This window comes from Schistocerca gregaria, chromosome 1 (genome assembly GCF_023897955.1).
Source record: "Schistocerca gregaria isolate iqSchGreg1 chromosome 1, iqSchGreg1.2, whole genome shotgun sequence".
NCBI lineage: Eukaryota > Metazoa > Arthropoda > Insecta > Orthoptera > Acrididae > Schistocerca > Schistocerca gregaria.
The window spans coordinates 728,547,271-728,567,551 of NC_064920.1; the positions used below are offsets into that span (position 1 = coordinate 728,547,271).

Here is a 20,281-nt window from a genome sequence, read left to right on the forward strand (position 1 = left end):
GTGTGGGGGGGGGGGGGGGGGGGGGGGGGGAGGAGGCATGCGCGCGCCAACGAATTAGTAAGTGCAAGTGTATACCTGTCCCTTTTTCCCCCTAAGGTAAGTCTTTCATCTCCCGGGATTGGAATGACTCCTTACCCTCTCCTTAAAACCCACATCCTCTCATCTTTCCCTCTTTACTGATGAAGCAACCTTGGGTTGCGAAAGCTTGAAATTTGTGTCTGTATTTGTGTGTTTTTTGATGTGTCTCTCACCAGGGCTTTCTCGTTTGGTAAGTCACACCATCTTTGTTTTTAATATAATAAAAAAGTCACAATGATAAGCAAGAAAGAAGGTGCCTAATGTCTACATACGCACGTCTGCATAAAAAAAAAGAAAGATGTGCATTTAGAGCAAAGACAGATTTGTTAGCATTCCCACTCAATGTTAGAAAATGGAAAATATAGGAATATAATGCTGTGCTCCATGCTCTACAAAGTGGTCTGATTTCTCATGTACCTCTCGCTCAATCAGCTTTTCAACATATTCTACGGTGCGAACTTTCACCTCGCCTGTTTGCTCATCTATGTATTCTTCTGTTCGTGTTGTCACCTTTTCCCCGACTACTCTTTCAGATTCACGCACCTTTGTTGCACCTTCTCTGGCCCGCAGGGCCAACTTAGGAAAATCGTCACTAGAGGGCCGTAAAGCTGTGCGCAACTACCAGGGCAGACACAGGTTCGAGCAGGTTAGTCAAGTTATTCCTTAAAACTAAACTGTTTCAACATTAATGCATACCATTTTCAAGCAGCTAATGTACAAACTTTCACAACTGCTTCATAACAACTCTTGACAACATTTGAAAATTAAAAGCACATTCACAATTTGATTACACTTCAATGCAATAGTGCTGTGCTAATGGTACTCAAAATGAAAAATGGCAGTTGTGAAAATTTTAAACAACTATTATGAGATTCACAAACTAATCTCTCTTGAAAATAATCTACAAAGCTCTGTTATATCATTTTACTGCCTATACAGATGCTGTAATAAAATTTTACATGGTCCAATAAATATAAATTCTGGGTATTAAAAATGGAATAGCAACTGTGTTTTGAGTTATATTTCCACAAAAAAGGAAAAAAATATAAAATCTGTCACTTTATAACTGGAAAACTACAGTATAAGTCTACAAAAAACAAGACAATGATGCTCCAAAATGGCATTTCTAAAAGATGCTAGCACAGGTAGTCCTTGCTAAGAAGTTATGTTCATTGGTGGGCAACACTATAGTATCTGCAATGCAAGTCATAAATATGTTTAACTGTAGGAATGGAAGCACAAAAAGTGTCTTACTCACAGATTATTATTAACACTGTTAGCTGCCTGAAAAGTAGAACAGATACATCAACTGACAGTGCATTACCATCTCCATTACTTAATTTTTTCTTATTAATGTGTCAATGTTCATTACTGCAGTGAATACAAACACAAACATGTAAAACAGTAAAATGTTAATCAATTAACACATACAATAATCGAGAACATTACATTCTGACACCATTCCCAATAAGTAAAGAGGAAACCCGAGAGAGAATTTTCTTACACAGTACCCTCAAGCACCCCCAGTAACATAAATATGTTGTTAACTCATGTTTTTCATGCCAAAAGAAAACAATCTATGTTACAAAATAGAGTGTTAAATTTGAATTGCTGTTTTACATAAGATAATATTACTTAGATACTTTTTCATGCTCTGTTCTCTGTTGCAAAGAAACTACATTACTCTTAGGAGATTGGGTATAAAAAATTAAAGACACAGCTATTAATATGCTCTATCCTTATCAAGGATATAACAAAAATTATTAAATCTGGCTTCCAACAAATAATGTCTCCGCTTCTACTGGATTCAAATTCAGGTGATGGAAAGTATTTTCATTTATAAAGGACAAGCCAATACTGTGTGTTTGTAAATAAGGAGAGGAAAACAGTATGATTATACCAATGTCCACTTCACGTTCTAGATTATGAACACAAAATACACAATAAGCAAGTCAGAGAAACGCAGCAAACACTGCATTTTGAAATTTCATGTGGAAAGCCACTATGAGTTAGCCACTACAGCATACGCACAGGAACAATGCAAAATTTACTATGTTTAAATTTGATCGTCCCTCTTCTGCAGTATGTTGGGAGTTCCATGAAGAATGTCACCCAATAAGCATTTTATTACATATTCATGAATATGCAATGCACAATCAGTAGAATAGATTTTGTCAAATTGCTTTCTTACATGTTGTGAACTACAGAAAGGTCTTCAATTTGTCGATGTTTGTATCAGATTTCATAACAAACTCTTAGCTGAAATAATATTGAGAGAAGGCAAAAATTTGGAATCAGACTACGAATAACTGGGACCTCTCTATCAAGCATACAGCTGCATTCCCTGCTGCAGACACTGTGGATTGGAGTCACTAGCTGGTGTGCTTTGGGTTACCAGTTCGAACCTGACCACCAGCAATAATTTCCATTTTTCAAAGTTTCTCCAAATTTCTTATCTATGTGATGTTGGTAAAGCCTGTAATATTCGATGTTGGTACAAATATCAGCACCTGACATCCAGGAATCAGTTCCATTCTGTTATCACTGATCGTTGGTGTTCATGCTAAAAATGCTTTCGATGATAATTTTGGTACTTCACTGACTACTATGCTTTGGAATTTGGACTCTAGTGTGGTTAAGATGTGTCACTGTTTGGTGTAGGCAGGAAATACTTCAAAACCTCTGTATAATCCTGTATCCAATCAGTAAATGGAAAAGCTGTCACCTACATGGCTAGGAACTGGAATACAAGTAGTACATCATTCGCATTGTCTTTCGATGGGCATTTGAGAAGGCCGTGCAAAGTCCCAGAGATGGCACTACTAGCACGTATCGAGGTCTAGTTTAGTTAGTAGCATGTTAGGAAAGAACATACACCAAGTTTCAGCCATATTGGTCTATTTCTTTGTCTTTGGAATTCATGTGAATCAAGAAAGTCGATGAAATGGCCAAAAAGAATTTCGTGAGGCAATTAACCATTACTTCATGAAAGGCAAAATGCCTCAGGAAATTAAAGAGAAGCTTGATAAACATTATGGTGATTCTGCACCTTCGATTAGAACAGTTTATATGTGGTTTCAAATTTTTTTGGAGTGGCCATATGGGCACAAGAGGTGCCAAACGTTCTGGACGCCCTGTGGAGGTTACGATTCCAGAAATCATTGATAAAATCCACGATATGGTGACGGATGACAGAAGAGTAAAGGTGCGTGAGATTGCTAGTGCTGCGGGCATCTCTAATGAATGGGTACATAATAATTTCCAGAAACATTTGGACATGAGATAGCTATCCATAAAATGGGTTCCATGATACTCACGCTTGACCAGAACCGGAATCGTGTGAAGTGTTGCAGGGATGGTTCGCAGCTATTCAGGAAGAATCCGCACGTCTTTAAGCATCGTTTCATCACTGTGGATGAAACATGGATACACTACTATACTCCTGGGACCAAAGAACAATCTAAACAATGGGTTACCAAGGGAGAATCTGCACAAAAAAAAGGCGAAAACCATTCCCTCAGCCGGAAAGATTATGGCGACTGTCCTTTGGGATTCGCAAGGGATAATCCTCATCGACTAACTGGAAAAGGGAAAAACTATTATAGATGCATATTATTTATCGTTATTGGACCGTTTGAAAACCAAGTTGCAAGAAAAATGCTGGCGATTGGACTGCAAAAAAGTCCTTTTCCATCACAAGATTGCAGTTGTGCTCGCAAAATTAATGGAAATAGTATTCCAACTCATTTCACATCCCACCTATTCTCCAGACTTGGCTCCCTCGGATTACTATTTGTTCACCAATTTGAAGAAAAGGCTGGTGGGACAGAGATTTTATTCAAACGAGGAGGTTATTGCAGCAACTAATAGCTATTTTGCGGACTTGGACAATTCCTATTATTCGGGAGAGATCAACAAATTAGAACAGCATTGAACGAAGCGTATAAGTCTAAAAGGAGACTGTTGTTGTTGTTGTTGTTGTTGTTGTTGTTGTTGTTGTCTTCAGTCCTGAGACTGATTTGATGCAGCTCTTCATGCTATTCTATCCTGTGAAAGCTCCTTCATCTCCCAGTACCTACTGCAACCTACATCCTTCTGAATCTGCTTAGTGTATTCATCTCTTGGTCTCCCTCTATGATTTTTACCCTCCACACTGCCCTCCAATACTAAATTGGTGATCCTTCGATGCCACAGAACGTGTCCTACCAACCAATACCTTCTTCTGGTCCAGTTGTGCCACAAACTACTCTTCTCCCCAATTCTATTCAATACCTCCCCATTAGTTATGTGATATACCTATCTAATGTTCAGCATTCTTCTATACCACCACATTTCGAAAGCTTCTATTCTCTTCTTGTCTAACCTATTTAACGTCCATGTTTCACTTCCCTACATGGCTACACTCCATACAAATACTTTCAGAAACGACTTCTTGACACTTAAATCTATACTCGATGTTAACAAATTTCTCATCTTAAGAAACGCTTTCCTTGCCATTGCCAGTCTACATTTTATATCCTCTCTACTTCGACCATCATCAGTTATTTTGCTCCCCAAATAGCAAAACTCCCTTAAGTGTATCATTTCCTAATCTAATTCCCTCAGCAGCACCCAACTTAATTCGGCAACATTTCATTATCCTTATTTTGCTTTTGTTGATGTTTGTCTTATATCCTCCTTTCAAGACACTTTCCATTCTGTTCAACTGCTTTTCCAGGTCCTTTGCTGTCTTTGACATAATTACAATGTCATCAGCGAACCTCAAAGTTTTTATTTCTTCTCCATGGATTTTAATACCTACTCCGATTTTTTCTTTTGTTTCCTTTACTACTTGTTCAATATACAGATTGAATAACATCCCAACCACTGCTTCCCTTTCATGTCCCTCGACTCTCATTACTGCCACCTGGTTTCTGTACAAATTGTAAATAGCCTTTCGCCCCTGTATTTTACCCCTACCACCTTAAGAATCTGAAAGAGAGTATTCTAGTCAACATTGTCAAAAGCTTTCTCTAAGTCTACAAATGCTAGAAACGTAGGTTTGTTTTTCCTTAATCTATTTTCTAAGATAAGTCGTAGGTTCAGTATTACCTCACGTGTTCCAACATTTCTACGGAATCCAAATTGATCTTCCCCGAGGTCGGCTTCTACCAGTTTTTCCATTCGTCTGTAAAGAATTCGCATTAGTATTTTGCAGCTGTGACTTATTAAACTGACACTTCAGTAATTTTTACATCTGTAAACACCTGCTGTCTTTGGAATTGGAATTATTATATTCTTCTTGAAGTCTGAGGGTATTTTACCTGTCTCATACATCTTGCTTACAACATGGAAGATGTTTTGTCAGAACTGGCTCTCCCAAGGCTGTCAGTAGTTCTAATGGAATGTTGTCTACTCCCAGAGCCTTGTTTCGACTTAGGTCTTTCAGTGCTGTGTCAAACACTTCACACAGTATCATATCTCCCATTTCAGCTTCATCTACATCCTCTTCCATTTCCATAATATTGTCCTCAAGTACATCGCCCTTGTATAGACCCTCTATATACTCCTTCCACCTTTCTGATTTCCCCTCTTTGCTTAGAACTGGGTTTCCATCCCATCTGAGCTCTTGATATTCATACAAGTGGCTTTCTTTCCTCCTCTAATTTTCCTGTAGGCAGTATCCATCTTACCCATAGTGAGATAAGCCTCTATATCCTTAGATTTGTCCTCTACCCATCACTGCTTAGGCATTTTGCACTTCCTGTCGATCTCATTTTTGAAACGTTTGTATTCCTTTTTGCCTGCTTCATTTACTGCATTTTTATATTTTCTCCTTTCATCAATTAAATTCAATATTTCTTCTGTTACCTAAGGGTTTCTACTAGCCCTCATCTTTTTACCAACTTGATCCTCTGCTGCCTTCACTACTTCATCCCTCAAAGCTTCCCATTCTTCTTCTACTGTATTTCTTTCCCCCCATTCCTGTCAATCATTCCCTAATGTTCTCCCTTCTTTCATGACTCTTGAACCAAGTGTTAGCTATGACTAAGTTATGCTCTGTGGAAAATTCTACCAAGCAGCTTCCTCTTTCATTTCTTACCCCTAATCCATATTCACCTACTACATTCCCTTTTCTTCCTTTTCCTACTATTGAACTCCAGTCACCCATGACTATTAAATTTATGTCTCCTTTCACTATCCGAATAATTTCTTTTATCTTATCATACACTTCATCAATTTCTTTGTCATCTGCACAGCAAATTGGCATATAAACCTTTACTACTGTAATAGGTGTGCCTTTCGTGTCTATCTTGGCCAGAACAATGCGTTCACTATGCTGTTCGTAGTAGCTTAACCGCACTCCTATTTTTTTTTATTCATTATTAAACCTACTCCTGCATTACCCCTATTTAATTTTGTATTTATAACCTTGTATTCACCTGACCAAAAGTCTTGTTCCTCCTGCCACCGAACTTCACTAATTCCCACTATATCTAAATTTAACCTATCCATTTCCCTTTTTGAATTTTCTAACCTACCTACCCGATTAAGGGACCTGACATTCTACGCTCCAATCCGTAGAATGCCAGTTTTCTTTCTCCTGATAACAGTACCCAAGAGGATGTCATCAGCAATTAGCCATACTGTAAAGCTGCATGCCCATGGGAAAAATTATGGCTGTAGTTTCCCCCTGCTTTTAGCTGTTCGCAGTACCACAACAGCAAGGCCATTTTGGTTATTGTTACAGGGCGAGATCAGTCAATCATCCAGACTGTTGCCCCTGCAACTACTGAAAGGGGTGCTGCCCCTCTTCAGGAACCACACGTTTGTCTGGCCTCTCAACATATACCCCTCCGTTGTGGTTGCACTTACGGTACAGCTATCTGTATCGCTGAGACACGCAAGCCTCCCCACCAATGGCATGGTGCATGGTTCATGGGGGAGAAAAGGGACTATGTTGGAAAATAAAAAAGGTGTACCCCAAACACATGAGTAGTTTTTATTTTTGCACGGACTTTTCAAACGCCCCTCGTACATTCAGAAGACCAAAGCATTCCAAAACGGCACATCAACTGCATGTCAGCTGCATGTCACACAACTACTGGCGTTATCCAAAGACGCTGCTCAGGACATGTTGAAACAGTTGAAAGGACGTGTCAGAGTTGACAAGTACAACAGGTGGCATGACATGATGCATTTGGCAAACTTGAACTTTTACTTCACATGGAACAGTCAAGCACTGGTTCAATAATGACGAAGATAAGCTCAACATCTGGGATAAATTTCAGACTAACTGAAGAAAACATTTGGTGAGGTGACAATCACAGCAACTCTGCAAGTAGCAGAACATCATCTGAAGAAAAGGGTTACAGAATGTTTTTGCCCTATGCCACAATGCGAATCTGAATTTGACAGAAGCTGTCAAAGTCTCAACTTTGATGAAATGAGTTACGAAGGATCTCTACCAGCTTTTCTGGTAAAACATGTCGCAAAAACAGAGAAATTCATCTAGTGGAGCCAGTGCATCCAGGATATGCAACAGAAGTGTTTCAGACGAAAGATGAATGACCAACTCCCAAATGTGACCACTATGGCAGTTGTGGAAGATCGCCATGACCTCGCCTTTCACATATGCCAGGCAGTTAAACAAGAGATACAGCAGTTAATAACAGCCAGAACTTGTAGATGGAGAACACAAGAAATAGTAGCACGAATTTAATCCCAAACGTCAGGGGATAACAGAAGACGCTGAAGACAAGGTCTAATGATCTGTAGCACCAATTCTTGCCACCAAGTGACACACAACAGGGACAATGAACAATACCAACCCAGACTTGTCCCACAGTAATCAAATGACAACCCCAGCCATTGAAGACAACCTTATGCTGCCATTTTCTAAGTAAGTTCCAGTTGTCAATCTAGATGCTCAGTTAAACTGTGAAGTTTTTATTGAAAGCTAAAAGCTACCCACTCTCTCCAAAAAACAACCTGTGTGTCAGCAGGGTACATATCATTGTAGGTAGTCAAGCAGAACTTTGGATCACTAACTGTCACAAGCAAGTATGACTCATCCCTACAAATATGTGCATAGAGATAATCGAAACAGTCCAGGAAGGGCAGCTTAAAGCCACTAATGCACTGCCATCACTACAGACAACACAGTGGAGGAAGTTACTATCAAATTACCAATAGAATCTGGTCTGACAAGGAACAATGTTTGAAAGTATTACACATTCTATGCCAATTATCAGATACTTTCAAATCCTGAGTAGAGAAAAGACAGTCCCATGGTAAAACACCTTATCAACACTGCACATCATACACAAAATAGCCAGTGTTCGTACCGTGTGTTGCCAGCTAAATGAAAGATAATTTCAGAGGAAGTAAAGAAGATACTGCAAGTTAGTAGAGCACTTGCATATGAAAGGTGAAGGTCCAAGTTTGAGTGTCGGGCGGGCACACAGTATTAATCTACCAGGAAGTTTCATGTCAGTGCACATCCTGCTACAGGTGAAAATTTCATTTTGGAAACATTCTTCAGGCTGTGGCTTAGCCATGTCTCTCCATCACCCTTTCTTCCAGGAGCACTGGTCTTTCAAGTTTCACGGGACAGCTTCGGTGATGTTTGGGAGGTAGGAGATGAGGCACTGATGAAAGTAAATCTGAGGACAGGTGAGATGTCATGCTCGAGTAGCTCAGTAGGCAGAGCATTTGCCCACAAAAGGCAAAGGTTCCAATTTCGAGTCTCAGTCTAGCACACAGATTTAATCTGCCAGAAAGTTTCATATCAGTGCACACTCCGCTGGAGAGTGAATAATACAGTCTGGAAGATACTGCAAGATGACAACACCCAACTTTCAAAGAATGAAATGATAATTAAATCAAGACCCTAAGCTGTCAACAGGCATTGATATACATCAACGGCGACAGTTGAAAATGTGTGGTCCGACCGAGACTCGAACCCAGGATCTCCAGCATACACGGCAGACGTTCTACCCATCTGAGTCACCAAGGGCACAGAGGATAGTGTGACTGCAGGGATTTATCCCTTGCAAGCTCCCCGTGAGACTCACATTCCCAACTTAATGTCCACATACTACATTCGTAGTGCCCCTGCCCATTACACTCATTACTCACAGCAGACAATCTAACTGAGTCCCGTAAGAGTTAGGGCAATGCATGTGCATCCAGCACTGAAGGAGGAGGTCAATGGTTGATTAGCCTTAACTATATGAAGATGGTATCGGTTCTTTCAGACATATCCGAAAGAACAGATATCATCTTCATAACAACTTTCAAAGTGTCCTTGGTCCTTGTGAAGAAGGATGATGCCACACGGTATTTCTGAGTCAACTACCAATAACTGAACAAAATTGTGTAGAAAGATATCTACCCACTGCCATGGAATGATTAAACTCTAGGAGAAGCAAAGTAATTTTCAACAACTGCCATGCAGTCAGGCTACTGGCAAATCAAGGCTGATGCGACTGGCCAGGAAACCATTGCCTTCATGACTTCTAACAGGCTCTGCGAGTTCAAAGTTATGCTGTGCAGATTATATAACATTCCAGCCACTTAAGTGTTTATAATTGGCAATACATCTTTGCTATGTGAACGACACTGTAATTTTTTCAAATGACATTTGAAGAACATCTACACTGCTACAACCATATTGAACTGTGTTTGGACTGCATTCTTCCATCTGAATCTGTAAAAATGACTCTCTGCCGTCCAACAAATAAAAATCTTGCGACATCTAGTGAATGACAAAGAAATATAACCTGATCCAGAGAAAATAATAACAGACACTGACTTTCCAAGTCCTCAGCAAATTTAAATTGCGAAAAGCTTTCTTGGAGTATGTTCATACTACTGGTGATTCATAAGGGACTTACGTACCAAGGCACATCCGTTGGCAGAACTACTGCATGGAGACAAGAAATTTTCCTGGAAAGAGGTGCGAGAAACATCTGTACTTGTCCTTAAAGATGTGCTAACACCTTCTTCAGTCCTAGCATTATATGATGAGAATGCTGAGACAGAACTTCACACCCATCTTAGTGGTTACAAGATTGGTGCCCTTCGGGTACAGATTCGGGAAGATGCTGAAAAGGTGATATTATTTGTTTCGAGGATACACCTACATCTACATCGACACACATACTCCGCAAGCCACTGTAGCTGCATGGCAGAGGGTACCCTGTACCAGTACCACTTCTGATCATTTCCTTTCCTGCTCCCCTCACAAAAGAGAGAGGAAAAAATGACCATCTATAGTCTATATCCCTCCACATCCATCATATTTTCTCATATTTTACTTTCATGTTCCTCACGAGAAATGTATACTGATGGCAGTAGAATCGTTCTGCAGTTAGCTCCAACTGTCAGGTCTCTAGATTTTCTCAGTAGTGTTCCTCGACAAGAAATTTACCTTCCCTGAGGGGGACACCCCATTACAGTTCCTAAAGCATTTCCATAATACTTGCATGTTGTAACTAATCTAACAACCCACCTCTGAATTGCCTCGATGTCTTCCTTTCATCCAGACAGGTGTTGATCCCAAACACACTAGCAGTACTCAATAGGAGGTCACGCTGGTGTCCCGTATGTGGTCTCCTGTCCCAAAATTCTCCCAATAAACAAAAGTAAACCATTTGCCTTCCCTAGCACAATCCTCACTTGCTCATTCAATTTCAATTGCTTTGCGTTGTTCGAATGATGTATTAGTATGGATTATGGGATGATCACTTAAGTCAATACGTATAAATATGTAAGTGGCATGAACCAGCAAAATGACCTACAACAGGAAGTGCTGAATAGAAGATCTCTCAAAATTTAGCGTGTCCGACAACCTAATGAGAACCTATACAAAGAGAACGATCCCATAATATCATCAAAAACAAAAAAGCTGCTGTTCTCCTATCACATATTCCAAATGAATGGCAAATATTACCCACAAATTTGTAATAAAAAACCTAGATAGTTCTGTGAAAGTCAAAAAGGTATACACCAAAATGAGTTACCAGAAAAAATGCTCACGTAACAGCGAATTAGAGAAGCACATGATTCGAGCCCAATAAGGTTTCAGAGCAGAATCACAATGCAGATGGTACAGAGAGCCTCTTTCAAAAAAGCAAAAAAGACACTGGTGGATGTGTTCAAAAGCTAATAGCAATATGTGAAATTTAGCAACACAATTTGACCTTTATTTTACATTAAAGAGTTTGTTGACACACAGCATTATAGAGTCAATTGGAACATTAAAATAATGGTTATGGTAAAACAATGGTTATGCTAAAACAATGACAACTTACAGAATACGTATTTTGTTTGTCTTCATTTATTTAAGACTGTTTCATTTGTTTGTTTTATAATGTGTGCTTTAGACCACTTCACCCCAATAAATAAATAAAAAAAAAACAAGACAGTCCCAAAAATCAAAACTTCACATACCTCTGTATTGTTCTCATTATCTTGATCAGTGCCATTACTCCCTCTTGGAATGGTATCAGAAATCTGAGGTTTGGCATCAATCATTTCACTCATTTTCTTAATGACCATTTGAGCCTGTAATGCGTCCTACAACAGTACAAGAGAGATATACAAGATAAAACAGTACACATAATTATATTAAGCAATGAATCTTATGGTTTTACTCTTTTACTTCACCCTGATGCAGTGGTCGGTAACTTGTAGAACAAAATCAGCAATGAATTTACTACCATTTACACTGCTGTAAATTTATTCATAATTGTATTCAAATATTATAAGTTATCTGCTATCAAAGCTGCAATACTATTATCATGTTATGCAACCATGAAGCAGTGTGGAGCCAGAAGTTGGCAAAATACAGCTGGATATGGAAGTGCAACACTTTAACATCATTACAAACCACACTGATTAACAAAAACAGCAAATTACCTAAAATTTTGATTTCTGTAAGTTATCGACTAGTGTTCTGAAATAATGTCAATGTGTAACTGCACCTAATAACAAGTCTGGTAGCAGGAAATGTCTGGTGAACTCTCAACTAATGTCAGTAATGAACATCTGTCACATTGGTTTGAACATTTTCAGATTGAAAATAATGGAATTTGTAGCTTCCTTAAAATGTTTTTTTACGAAAGGAATATACTCTTTCATAGACTAACCTGTTCAAGGGATTTTAGCCGTGCCTGCCTCCATGCAGCTCTTTTCTCCGCTCTTAATGCCCTCTGTTCAGCTGGTGAAAGATCCTTCTCATCTTCCGAAGTCAGAAGGCCCTTAGATATAGAATACTATAAAAGACACTATGTTCCTTCAGTTACTCTACACAGAAAGTATGTTAACTGTGGGGAGACTTCATGACTTAACAATACACAACAGCAATTGTTACTTCTTCAGTACAACAGATAAAAGAAAAGACACACCTCTACCAATAGACAAAGCTGGAACAATTTGGGAAACAAAAACACAAAAATGTAACAAATTAGAACTACTCAGTCAACTGCAGCAACTAAATTGAGAGAGAAGTGAAATGGTTTACCTAGAAAGAAAGGAGGAGAGGGGTGGGCAGGCAGGGGGCAGAGAGAGAGAGAGAGAGAGAGAGAGAGAGAGAGAGAGAGATCTGGCTGGCTTTTCCCTATGTGTGATGTCTGCAGAAAAGGAAAGATTTATTTAAGTGTTAATTTCTCCCTCCCCCCCCCCCCCTCCAAAAAAAGTCTGATGGAAGAGCAGATGGTTCTATAAATCCAATATTTCAGCAACTGATAAAAATATTTATTTATTTCAAAACAACAACAACTGAAATTCGTTTTAGGTGTCACATTTAAGGTTAATCATATGTCTAGTTGCATGTGCTACTGGTAGCAGTGTAAAATCTGGTAAAACCAAAATATGGAATAATGACAATATTATGAAAAGGATAGATTGCTACTCGCCATATAGCAAAGCTGTTGAACCAAAGACAGGCACAACAAGACACTGTCAAACAAATAAGTTTTCGGCCAAAATAGCCTTCGCCGGAACTATACAACATATGTGCATGTGGGCAAATGCAACTTTCATGCACATGATCACAGTCTATTGGTGCTGAGGCCAGACTGTGAACAGCAGTGCACAATGGGAAAAGGAATCTGGACGGGGAGGGGGGGGGGGGTTACGGAGGAGGCTGGAGTGGGGTGGGATAACAGGATATGGCTGGGGGATGGTGAAGTGCTGCTTGTGGGAGCATACAGGGACAAGGTGGTGAGATGGTACAGCAGCTAGGTGCAATCAGGACGATAGGCGGAGAAGGGAGGGAGAGGGGGAGCAGTGGAAAAGAGAGAAGTAATAAGAATTTGGGTGCATTGGTGGAATAGAGGGCTGTGTAGAGCTGGAGTGGGAAGAAGATAGGTGGGTTAGGACAATGATTAACAAATGTTGTTGCTGGCCATTCATGTGGACAGACAGCTTGTTGGTTGTCATGCGCACATTAGAATGCAACACAGTGGTTGCAGCTTAGCTTGTAGATCACATGACTGGTTTCAGAGGTAGTCCCACCTCTCATTGGATAGGTGATCCTCGTGACCAGACTGTAGTTGGTGGTGGTGGTGGGAGGGGGTACGGGATCGGTTATGAGCCACAAGGCAAGGGATGGGAGCGTGAGTTGTATAGGAATGAACAAGGATACTGTATAGGTTCGGTGGGCGATGGAATACCTCTGTGGGAACAGGTGGAAAGGATAGTCGGTAGAAGATTCTTCATTTGAGGGCATGGTTAGAGATAGTCGAAACCTTGGCAGAGAATGTGATTTTGTTGTTCCAGTCCTGGATAGTACCGAGTCATGAAGAGAATGCTCCTCTGAGGTGAGCTGGTGAGACTTTGGGAGTTGGGAGGTGACTGGATAAATAAAACATGGGAGATCTGTATCTGTAAAAAGTTGGGAGAGTAATTATGGTCAGTGAAGGCCTCAGTGAGATCCTTGGTATATTGTGCGAGGGACTGCTCATCGCTACAGATGTGACAGCTACAGCTGCATGGAAGAGGCTTCTTCATACGGAATAGGTGGCAGCTCTCGAAGTGGGACAAATATGTTTGGAATAGGTGATTCAATTGGCTGGACAATATGCTGTTTTTAAAAAAGGGGTGTGTGTGTGTGTGTGTGTGTGTGTTTTTAATGTGAAATCCACCTTAGTGGTGCCAAATCTAAGGGCTGGTACCACTCTGGAAGTCACATGTGTTTTAAACGCAAGATTTTGTAGTATATTTTCCTCTTTTTTTTTTACACTTGTTGTACTTCAAAATAATTCAAAGAAGAAATTAAATGACACAAAAGTACTGTTAGAAACGCGTAACACACGAAGTGAAGAGCAACTCTGAGTGCTGACTTTCGGTCTGAGACTGTGCACAGTACCTTCAAATTTTTGTTTCCTTATATCTGCTGTTCTTTATTTTCCCAAATTTTGTTGTAGTACACAACAGAATTATAGAAGTTAGTTACACTAAACCCATCAGAAAGTGACATAAAAGATATAATGTTAACCAACCTTGCACTGCCAATGGCATTGATCATGACTTGTACCTAAAAGGAAGCATAAAGAAGGGGGGCAGAGGGAGAGGGGAGAAAAAGAGAGAGAGAGAGAGAGAGAGAGAGAGAGAGAGAGAGAGAGAGAACAGGGGTTGGGGGGGGGGGGGGGCCTTGCAGGAGGAAAGAGTGATTACAATGTTTTAAAAAACATATAAATAGAGTAAATAATAGTAAAACCCCGAATATTTAAAGAATCAAGTTCCCATGTATATAACAGCTTCAAATATCTGATCATTTCACAAATGTGTTAACATATTAAATATTTGTCTTCGAGCAGGTAAGCGGGGGAGGGGGAAGTTAGAAAAGGTTTGCAATTATGCTTAACATTTGTCAGACCTCACCAAGTGCTCTCATTAAGAAACAAGGGATGAATACAGTCTGGATAATCTGCACCTTGTTTTAAGCAAATTAAGTTTTCACACATCTCAATGTTTATGATTTTGCAGGTAAATTCAATGGTACATGTCGGTGCTATCTGCAAATTGTGTTGTGAAGCAAGTCGGTTGTACATAATTAGTAAGTTAAAATGTCACGCCTAATGTAGCAGGTTTAATACATGAACAGCGAAAATATAGTAACTGATAAACGTTTTTCCTTTCATCATTTTGCGGAGGGGGTGCCAGCGAGAAAAAGTTTTATAAGGATTTGAAATTATGTGTACAATCTGTTGGAAGTTGTGGAGTGCTCTTATTGTCAAATGCTGATGAATGCAAGACCACATATTTGTACACTGTAACCTACACTGCCTGAAGACAAATGCGCAGTTTCTAACAATAATATCTAAATTTAAACATAAGGTTACACCTTTTAATGAGTGTATTATAACAGCATTTTAAATCTTTAGATTGTGTCAATAACGATCCAAAATACTGAAGATCAAATTTTGGTTATCCTGGAAGCTCTTTGACAGGCAACTTGAATCTGGTACTAGGTTCTGGGATAGCGATCTGGTAACATAGATTATTGTGTAAATTAGGAAATAGTACACACACATAAAATGTAAATAAATGAACTGGAAACACAGAGGGAATTAGTTAATGGGGCTTAGGTCCAGGACAGTGGACACATCCAAATGGCCCGTGTGGTGCAGAATGCACTCTGGTCCCTAGAGTCATGCAATAGAGCAAGCTCAGCAATTGGGCACTGGGTATCCAAAAGACAATTGGTTCTTCTGTGTCCACTCAGACTCAATGGTGGGCATTCCTACATAAAAAAAAGCTGTGCTGAAAACTTGTTTCATCTTGCCCTCTGGCAAATACAGCTTGCACTTCCAAACTACTCAGAAGGAACCTCCTTGTAAACCAGTACCAGGCAGAACTCAATACATAACCATTTTATGTACGGCATTACGCGATATCTCAATCGAAATGCGAAACAGTGGAAGAAGAGCTTCAGAGAATGTTGCGGATGGGAGTAACAGAAAGGTCAACTAGCCAATATAACAACCCACTATTCATTGTGGAAAAAAGGAATGGCGATGTCACAGTAGAATTGTATGCACGTCCAGCGAATAAAATTATTATTCCAGAAAGCGACAGACTTGAGAATTTGGAACAGTTCCTCCAAAACTTTCATGGGGCAAGAGTATTCAGTAGTAAAGATCTCAGATCAGGGTACTGGCAGGTCCCCTCCACCCCTACATAAGGGTACATATGTATTATGTTCCTTCTTTCCCATATAGTGATATGTTTTTAATTTAAAAATTTCTTATTACTCTTGCTTTCTGATTGTGCACTGGTAATTTTTTGTATTGTTCACTTAGTAACTGAATTCAACTTAGGAGTTTCGCCGTTTTTTTAAAATTATTAGTCTATGTGTTTATTATGTCAGACAGAACACTGTCATGTAAAATATATATATATATATATATATATATATATATATATATATATATATATATATATATATATATATATATATATATATATATAAATACAATAATAAGGGAATGATACTTATCACCTCTCATCCTATTAGCAAGTATGTTAATTGGTATCAACAGTTACAACTTAGTGTGCAAACAGTGCAACCTGCAATTTTTTTATCGTCTTACAATATAATTGTTCATACCAGACATAGGACAGTCTTTAGTGTTGAGTGGCTCTCCTAAACCTGCTTGCACATCTATATAGACAATTTCAGGCAAGCCAGCAGCAGTGTGAAGAAGAAATAATACAACTACTACAGAAGAACCAGGTACATGGCATGGACATAACATTACGAAAGCTCTTTATGGTAGGGCTAAAGACATCTCAACTGATGGAAAACTATGTTTTCTACCTTATTTTGCACTAGCAAAAAATGGGCCTTTAAGGCCAGAGACAAGTGGTGTATAGATGCTTTTGAGCTGTGTGTGAAAGACGAACTGGTGTCTCCATTATTGAGAAATATAGTATGTCCAGGTGCCATTCATCCCGTATCAGCCAAAATATTCTTAAGTTCTTTGGCCAGATTGTTAGAAGAGAGAGAGAGAGAGAGAGAGAGAGAGAGAGAGAGAGAGAGAAAATAATCATGGAAGGAAAGACTGGGGGGCAAGAGATGAAGGGGGAAGACAGTGAGCCTGTGGATAGATCAAATCAAAAAACATCTCCAGGCTCAATTTTCAGCATTCTCTAAGAGAAGCTGGTGGCTCTCTGGGACGAAAAACTTGGTTCAAGGGATCCCGACACTCAGCAATGAGTCCAATGATTAGTGATGATTAACAGTAAGATATAATACAGAAAAAATAATAATTATGAAACCCCAAAATACTTCATGTCAAGATATATAAAAACTGTGACAAAAATTCTTCCACTCCATGTACAGGTGGTTGCAGCTAGTTTGAAAACCATTAAAATAATTTTCCTAAGAATTCAGGAATTAGATTTGATAATCCTTTGAATTCTTAGAAGGCATTTTGTTGCTCCTGAAAACAATAATAATTCTTTTATTTGCCTCTCACTATAAACAAATACACTTTAACTGAACGTAATTACTGTTGTGCTACTAATAGGATGCACAAAATTGCAAGGTAGGCAAAATCTTGTCAACTCGTCATCATTAGATGGCTTTACCTGAAATGTAATTACGGAAAAAAAAGGAACCAAGAGCTCAATAAGTGCCACACTTAAATATCAGCACCATATGGAGTGCCAAGGAGAACCATGAAGTACTCCATTCTTATGTACCTCCATAGACATACAAAGCAACAACAGAAAATGAAATAACTGTCAGTATAAGTACTGCTTTTGGTTATGCAAATACACTGCTTATAAACAGTTAGTTTAACTTTATTAAGGTATGAAATAAGAGACACCAATTAAAGGATAACAGATGGAACTTAATTTGAAAGAAATATGTTTTATTGATGGTAACTAAGTGCTTAAAATTGAGTTGCTACAGTTACAGAAATATAAAGTAATAATTCAGCTTGAAAGATAAATACATGATTTACTATTTACGAATTCCCTAGAGAGAATTCAAATGACAATAATTTGATATATCACTATTCTCATCATTTTTTATGATGTCACTGATATGCAGCAATGACTTTCAGTATTACATTTAAATCGAACATGGTTTCCTATGAAGTCACTAGGTTAGTTGTAATAACAACACTAATGGATTACAATCAGATATAAGGCATCAAGCCTGGGATACTTGAAATTTGTTTATTGCACACAGACATTACACTTTTTATGCAGATGATGCACCTTTCTTTGAGTGGTTACCTGAAGGCCATTACAAACCATAAAAACTGTGCAGGAAATGCACGATTTTAATCCTTGTGGCTGTGCACATGTGTATAAAGTGCACTAAACACAAATAAAATTGTTTTCCACTTTGCTGTTTCACAATGGCGGGCTTCAGCTAACACAGTGATAAATTGTGCTGTCATATGTCCAAAAGAGAAACAGTAAAATAAAATAAAATAAACAACACACTATGCCATAAAAAATGTATTATCGGTGCAAGAAAATGATCCACATTACAAGTTAGCATCACAATCCCACAATGAAACAATTGTCTGTACGAGATAATGAGTAATCAAATAAGAGGTTGGCTGGGATCTGACGCATTGTTTAAGGCTTCGAGCAGGGCATTTGTCATTACTTTGGGATGTGGGATATCACCTGACCACAGCAACAGACTGATTAATGAAAGTTTATTTCATTATGATTTAATAAAACAGTGCTTTGGTGTATATTATGAAGGGTTAATCAAGGTTAAGGAAGGTTTAATCAATCTAAGACTGTACTATGTTTTTGCTTTTGCAGGTTTACCTTGGTACAATAAAGACAGCTGTTCTTTACAAGTATAAGGAGTATGCAGTGCTTCCACTCATGTTATGAAAATTGGTGCACCTTCTCAAGGTACAGAGCTATTTATGCAGAATCGCTACATAAACTAATTCTAAATAATATTCTAGTATCCAAGTAGTTACCTCCTGCTGCAGCTTCTCCTTCAGCCTTCGTTCAGCCTTTGCTGTGTGGATACTTCCAGCAGCACTGGTTCCCGAAACACTTTTGATGTCTCTGGATGAAAATATATACTGCTTATGTAAACTGCTTCTGACATGTTATTTACAAATTCTGATATATCCAATCTAAATTCAGAAGCATTTTTTGACAAATATTTTATAAAGGAAGGGGGTGAGGAGAAGGCATAGTTTTCTTGCAACCATTGGAAAATTGTGGTACCAAGAAATACCTACATGAAGCTAAAGAGAACATATGCGTACCGAATACAGACTGCATGCACACAAACAGAGCAATCAATTACTTAACCAAATTGGAGCCATCACATTTGGAGACAGATTGCTGTAGCAAAGATTGTGTTTCTTGAAGAAGGGTTGGTGAAGGAAGGGAAAAGTATCGAAGCTGAGATGAATTATACGAGAGGTATGATGAAACTAAGAATCATAAGCAATAGTAGTCACAGGAAAACCATAGCAAAACAAAACGGAACTGTAAACAAGTATGGAAACACAACATGGTTGATAACATAGCTGGGACAGAAAAGACAGTAAGGAGAGAAAGTAGATGTGAGACTAGATGAAATGTAGGGAAAAAGAAAAGTATCAAAGGTATACTGAATCATATTCGAAAATCAGTTACAACTATATTTTCCCTTTTTACAAAGTTCTGCTAGGCCTTGATGCTTTGCAAGTCAGCACGTCAATGAAGATAGTATATCAAGACAATATGCACAGGTGACAGGAGAACTGATCAAGTATGCCACATTGCAGCAATCAATTCCACTGGTACTTTTAAAACTTAAGCAAAACTTACAATGATTAACCCATATGTTAGAAAGAGCTTCTCACAATTACATATCTAATTATTTAGTGGCATTGCACCTGATTTACATGAACACCTTATTCCAGTAAAAGAAGTTACATGCAGGTTAAAAGTAACTAACAGTGCTTATGAAAATCAAGTCACGGTTACCTAACAAACAAAATACTCGGCACTATTTTTCAGCCGGCCGCGGTGGTCTCGCGGTTCTAGGCGCGCAGTCCGGAACAGTGCGACTGCTACGGTCGCAGGTTCGAATCCTGCCTCGGGCATGGATGTGTGTGATGTCCTTAGGTTAGTTAGGTTTAAGTAGTTCTAAGTTCTAGTTCTAAGTTTAGTTTAAACACAGTGCAGCTTACGTGTTTTATTCATGCTGAGCAAACTGTGTTTCAAAAAT

At 38.8% G+C, this 20,281-nt stretch overlaps 1 protein-coding gene across 24 annotated transcripts in view; it reads right to left on the reverse strand.

The window, feature by feature from the left end:
• The window catches only part of LOC126266876 (protein lap4), a 528,757-nt gene that overhangs the window by 29,151 nt on the left and 479,325 nt on the right, over positions 1-20,281 (reverse strand). For 14 of the 24 annotated variants that reach the window (XM_049971569.1, XM_049971528.1, XM_049971538.1 and 11 more), the window contains 4 exons: positions 19,032-19,122; positions 12,213-12,323; positions 11,515-11,640; positions 496-696 (listed from right to left, as the gene is read on the reverse strand). In XM_049971569.1, the coding sequence (XP_049827526.1) occupies positions 496-696; positions 11,515-11,640; positions 12,213-12,323; positions 19,032-19,122 (529 nt within the window). Of the gene's footprint in view, positions 1-495; positions 697-1,336; positions 1,363-11,514; positions 11,641-12,212; positions 12,324-19,031; positions 19,123-20,281 lie in introns of all 24 variants that reach the window. The other 10 variants (XM_049971620.1, XM_049971578.1, XM_049971721.1 and 7 more) reach the window with 2 other exon arrangements.